Here is a 6630-nt window from a genome sequence, read left to right as displayed (position 1 = left end):
TTGAAAATAAATGCAGTTAAAACAAAAGTCATGCTAATTAGAAACCACAATATATGTTCTTTTGATGTCCTGAATATCTACGTCAACAGAAAACATCGAACAAGTAAAACATATAAGATACTTGGGTTAAGAAATAGACAAAAAACTTAACGTGGGATTATCTTATATGACACATAGGCCCCCTAAGCTTCAGGATTCACAACCCGAAAGTTTGGCTGAACACGAATGTCTACTCTTACCATGTTACATTATACAAAAGCACAATTGGACCATGTATATATTCGGCAATTAGGCTGTAAATCTAAAAAGGCCTTATGATTTCAAAACAGCACTTTTTTGGGGTCCTTTGGGGGCACATTCGAGTGCAGATAGCTCCGAGCAAAATAAAGATATTGCAGAATTTCACAAAATAATACACTTGCAAAATTTGAACTTGTAAACATATTCTCATTTGTCATAAGTAAAGCCCGAAAAACTAAGATTTGGGTCAATAGTACTGAAAAAAAAAGCTTTTTGAGCCGTTTTTGAGGAGTAATATATCATCATCTTCATGAAATCGATAGCCAAATGGGCTGGTAACACAGCAAACCCGCATAAATAAACCCATATTGAATGAGTCCAACTATAAATGTGTAATTATTTCATTTTCAATATAAAATATTGTCGTCTGGGACAATTTTTTAGTATGTTCTTGATTATTCGACCATACATAACTATTTGGATTAGAGGTAGTTGTGTGGCTTGTGAACACATGTGTACGATTTCAACTTGTTAAATGAAATATAGCCTTCATGACAAAAGGCAAATTATTGAGATTTTTTTCAATAAAATATATTCAAAAACTATGATGTTGTAGCTGTTTTAAAAAGTTGATAACATCATGGAATGAAGACTAGATAATGCATGTACAACTTTACTACTTACTTAGTCCTCTTCATCCCCTTTGGGACATAAGGCTACAACAAAGTTCCACACCTGTTTATACTTGGCCATCTTCTCTGCTGATTCCCATTTCAGATTCTCTGTTTCTAATTCAGCCATAATTGTTCTTCGCCATGTAGTTTTTGGTCTGCCCCTATTTATTTATGTACAACTTTAACTATTGCAATTTCTTCATTTTCATGGAAATAGTGAATGAGCTGAGGTGGTGTGTTTAATTTAAAAAAAAAAACAAAAAAAACAAAAAAAAAAACAAAAAAAAAAACAAAAAAAAAAAAACAAAATGTGCCGCCACCCACCTCTCTAATTTTTGAAAATATCTTCAGACATAATTATTAACAGTACATAAACCAAATGTTGTCTACACCTAGATTGATAGTACAATAACATATCCCAATTACGAACTTCCCATTTACGAACTCTCGATTTTACGAACGAAATTTACGGTGATGACGTCATTACGAACGATCTTTTTTTAACTACAAATACACTTGAAATTGTATTTGAAAGTCTTCAAAAATAATAATATAAAATGTTACATCAGCTAAGAAAGAATCAAACTAATAAATTGATATAAAACTAAGTTTAAAGCAAGAAATATCGATCGCTTTCAGCCAATATTATACCTTTAAGCTGTGCATGCTTTTTTCAGGCATACTGTGCAAAATACTTTCATAAAAATTTAAAAGTGAATATTTAATTCTAGGGCTGACAAGTTTTGGATTACACTCAAAATAAATACAACCTAATAAATTATGCCTAGTTAATGAAATAAAAAAAAAACTAAGATAAACTATTATTATTATTATTATTAGATTGCATTATTATTGGAGTGATGTTTTGCCCTACCTGACCTGATATCGTACCGAATACTCAGTACGTCCCCAAATACTAGCGAAATCCAGCTCTTTGTAGGTCGTCCTCTCTTCCTTTTGCCCATCTCTACATGCTCCGTGCCCATCTTACCAAATCATCCTCTTCTTTTCTCTTCATATGTCCTTACTATCTCAATCTGCTTTCTCTTATCTTTTCTCTCAAATTCACAACTTTTACTTCCTGTTTTATATTTTCGTCTTTCATTCTCTCTTCTCTTTTCACCCTCTAATCGTTCGCAGGCTTTTCATCTCTGCCACTTCCAACTTCTTTATATATTCTTTTTTCACTACTCATGTCTCTGCTCAATAGAGCCACAGGTTTTATTATGGTCTTGTACACATGTGCCTTTAACCTCATGGGCATCATTGAAAAATACAGGTATTATTAAATTGTATTTACTACTTAAATAAATACAACCTAACCAGATTGTATTTAATCATGTACTTTGATACTTAAAACAAATACAACAAACATAAATGATGATGCTCTGGTATTTTATTTAGTAAAATAAATACAACCTAATAAATAATTGTCCTAGTTAATACAATAAAGAAATAACTTATACTGTACTTTGCTAATTATACTATGAAAACCAGTAATTACCATATGAATAGGATTAACTGGGTGTGAAATAGCCCCTGACTATACTGTCTTAACAAACACCCCTATTTTGAAATGGATCATTCCTTTGTTAATGGCATTTTTCCTACTGATATTTCTTTGTACTGGTATTATTTCCTAGCTATTTGTAATTTTTATGAATAAAAGACCATTGAAACACATTTTTGTTTAAAAAAATTAAAAATAACATATTATTCTCTATAATTTCGTTAAAAAAGATCATAAATTTATATTACAGGCAATTAACATTTCAAATTTTACGTGGAAAAACAATTTCAGAAGCCTCATTAAAATCAATAGTTTCTTTCAAATCAATATGTGTACACCTTCTGCGTTTAAAAACTGTTTTCTTACAATATGCATAGGATGTGCTGCTATTGTAGCTATTGTATTTGCATGACCAATGGAAATCATGTGTAGACACAACGATTATATCCACTGTTGTCTGAATATAATGCGTAACCAATAGACCATGTATAATCATTGGCTCGTAACTGCTATTTTGTATATGCTAATTATGGTTCAATATGTTAACTTACACCAACCGTGCTTTACAGTTGAGCTAACAATCTGCCTGTTGATTGTCGCATCGTTACAGTATACAAAAGCGTTATTATTAGCTGCATATTGTTTGTTATCCTAATGAAAGCAAGTCAAATTTAACCATGACAGACCATGGTAAGAAACGTCGAGCGATGGACGAAACTGCCAATGAAATCATCAGATTGGAAACAATTGAAAGATTGCCTAGGATTTGTACTAGTAGGATTGATAATGAATTGCTTAAAAATGCATCAATACTAGCGAATATTCAAATAATGCAGCCAGAGCAGTATTTTGTTGGAAGTGTGTATGAAGGTTTTCCTCATTTAGCCACAAACGACATAGATCTGATGGTATGTTTACAAACATTTCCAATAGTATTGTGGGAATCCAAAAATGAAAGTGGGGCATTTGTAATAGCTGAGCAAGTTAAAAATAGGCCTCCTACGTATTTGAGGCTCAAGGTAGCTGACAAAGCATATCTGCCTAAGGATTTCAGATGTATGATTAATGAAGATGGATACCTGAAAACCAGTGATTTCATAGCGAAAACTTATTCACATAACTCGTATTTCGAGAAAAGTTATAAAAATGAGATGAGACACGGTCCCGCAATAAACGTTGGGTATAATTCAAATTTCGTAGATATTGGAACCGGTCTATTGGATGTAGTACATTGCCTGAAATGTCAATCATGGCCGGATTTTACTAGTGAATTTTTAAATAGAAACAGAGAGAACAACTGGCCATCACAGAAGTTGATAGACAAGGTCAAAGGTCTTGAATGCCATGTAGTTCCTGTTGGATACCCAGGTAGTAAGTTGAATACTATTGAATGGAGATTATCATTCTCCATAGCAGAGAGAGAGCTTATTACTGAAATGTATGAACAATATGCTGAATGCATGTTTACTCTGAAATGTATCAAGAAAAAGTATATAAAGTATGAAGATTCTGTCAAACCAACACCATTCAGCTCGTATGTCATAAAGACTGCTTGCTTGTGGATGTGTGAAAAATTTCCTCCTACAGACAGCGTCATGGACTTAATCAGAAATGTTCTAGACTGGATCATTGACTGCTATAAACAAAAACATCTGCCTCATTATTTTATTCCTCAACACAATTTGATTGGTCATCTCCCACCTAAAGTTTGTGACGATGTTGGAAAAAAACTAGCAGCGATTAAGGGAAATCTTTTTGCAAAGGTGTTATCAAGTGTCGGTAGTGGTGACACATGTTCTTGCCTTTCTGATTTAAACCTTGAGTGTGATATGCTCAATATCAGTAAAGGCAATGGAGATGATAAATGCTCAATACTACTAGAAAAACTCTTAATCCATCCAGAGACCATTGAATGCATGCGTTCAAGTTTATGCTTCAAGTTTAATTTAGTAAAGAATTTAAAGATGCAAAAATTTGCTACATATAACCATACTTCATTCGCCAGTCTCATTACGGAGTACGTGCAGAAGGATCCTTTAGTGAATTGCAGTGTTCCAAAGGAAATCATAATGCCAATTGTTGACAATATTAAAGAGATAGTCCCAAAGGGATATGTGGAAATGTTCAAGACAAGTTTGTATAGATTCTTAGGTGATATTTACACTCATTTATTGGTATGCTTAAGAAACAGTGGTGGTATGTATAATGAAGATCTAGCTAATACTCCTTTGCATTATTATAACTTAGGTGCTAAAATGGATTTCTCTGACAACTACGGTGACAATGGCATTGGTGGTGAAGTCCTTCTAGTAAAATACCATTACATAATGGGTAACTACAAAGGATTGAAGCAGATGTGTGACTGTATACTAGAAAAGGACGGTCTTGGAGAAAAAAACTGTAGGCTTGCTTTTGTTCTAATCGTACAGGAAGAGAAAGCTTTTTGCACATCACCAAGCCTGTTCAGTGCCTGGGCCGCCGATGAAATATTGCTTTACTATGTCAAATGTGTCATCAGTAACAAGATACTTTATTGTCATCCAATTATACTTGTTTTATATATTAAAGCCAGAGTATTACTTACTGAGGGAGACACAGAGAATACATTGAAAGTTGTGAAAGAAATGAAGAAATATATGAATGAAAGAGATTCTACATATATTAGTACAGCCACCCCAGTGTTTATAACTATCATTGAAAGTCTAACCAGCCTTCTTTGTGTGATGAGAATAATATACTACTATCATTAAAATCTGACAAGCCTTCTTTGTGTGATGAGAATAATATACTCCTCAAAATGTGGATAGATTATAATGGTTAAATTATACATAGTTTTTATTATTTAAAACATGATCATAACCCATAAACACACAACACAATGATTATGATGCTTAAGGCTGATGCTTACCATGACGAAAAACATAGGACGCTGCAACTCGCTTGTAAATTGTGGATGTAAATCTAAGAAGAAATTGTTGAACGGCCCCTCTATTGTCGACGCCATTACTGGGGGTTCCCTGAGGTTACTAAATTATGTATTCTAAAGTATGACAGCATATTCAGCTGATTGTAAGAATATACATTGTTTCTGAGAAACAAATTTGTTGTGTATTTATGAACACAGCAATTTAATCTGTCTTTAACTGAAATTGACTAAAATATTAAAGTGTGTGACCAATTTTGCCAGCCAATTTATCATGCGTTTTTAGCAACAGTATAATAGCACTTAAAACTAGACTTACTCTATCTGTTTAAACAACTTTAAACAACAGAACATATGGCTTTTCCCCATTATTTTAAAATGAAGAAAATTGAAAGAGAGAAATGAAGTTGAAATTGCAACAAAAAGAAATGTCGTTAAAAAGTATAAAGTAAAAAAAAAATTAAAATAAAAAAAAACATGGAAAATCAATGTAATTTTATATTGTAAGTAACGGTAACATTTATTCAAATCGAAATATATGAAAGTAAACAATTAATAGCTATAAATTACGATTTAGGAATCAGATTAGAAGTTAAAAACTTGTCTCAAAATCATCCCTTAACAAAAGAAATGTAATATATATAAAATAACATATTAATAAGCAACATGCAAAAAGTGTATCTCGTATCAGATTAAGTTTCTCTTAATTTAAAATTTTGTCAAATGAACGGTATGGAAGATGTGATTTAAATTATATCTGCATAATTTGAAAGATATTTTTTTTTATAGTTTTTCTGAATAAAAGTAAATTATTGCAACTGTTGATTTCATCTGTAATTTCATTCCATAATTTAGGACTATAGAATTTAACAAAAATTGAGTTTTTTTAAGTCTTCCAAAAGGAATGTCTAGTCTTCTTGTTTTTCTGAAATTATATTAAAGAAGTGGAAAAAAATGAAGTGGGAAAAAATAAACAGAAACAAATAAAAAACAACAAAAACCAAGTTTGCTGTGACGTTATTAGGGAGACTTGAACTATGGCTGCAATGGTAATAATAATAGAAGGTAGAAGTGGTTGGCGCATCGGTTGTGGTTTGGACTCCCAACCTCGAGGTCGGGGGTTCAAAACTCTCGCTGTGCAAGTCGCTTGCGTCCTTGGGCAAGGCACTTTATCTACGGTTGTCTCTCTCCACCCAGGAGTAAAAGTGGGTACCTGGTAGGTTCAAACACAGCCTGCGCTGAATACAGCTGCAGCATTATGGAATTCCCCTATGGGGCCTGAG

General features: G+C 32.7%; 1 protein-coding gene across 1 annotated transcript; it reads left to right on the top strand.

Annotated features, from left to right (window-relative positions):
- Positions 1-3015: 3015 nt before the first annotated feature.
- On the top strand, positions 3016-6345 carry LOC117117473. Its single transcript, XM_033261774.1, has one exon. The coding sequence runs from the start codon at positions 3102-3104 to the stop codon at positions 5172-5174; it is 2073 nt and encodes a 690-aa protein (XP_033117665.1). The 5' UTR covers positions 3016-3101; the 3' UTR covers positions 5175-6345.
- The last annotated feature ends 285 nt before the right edge of the window (positions 6346-6630 follow it).

The sequence above is a fragment of the Anneissia japonica genome, unplaced genomic scaffold (assembly GCF_011630105.1).
Source record: "Anneissia japonica isolate Jap-2015-1 unplaced genomic scaffold, ASM1163010v1 scaffold288035_len209932_cov175, whole genome shotgun sequence".
Classification (NCBI taxonomy): domain Eukaryota; kingdom Metazoa; phylum Echinodermata; class Crinoidea; order Comatulida; family Comatulidae; genus Anneissia; species Anneissia japonica.
Note: the sequence above shows the minus strand (reverse complement) of the source record. Positions and strands in the feature narration are given on the sequence as shown.

What these genes read in the sequence shown, in the direction of transcription:
- LOC117117473 (XM_033261774.1), top strand. Translation starts at nt 3,102, where the DNA reads ATGACAGACCATGGTAAGAAACGTCGAGCGATGGACGAAACTGCCAAT.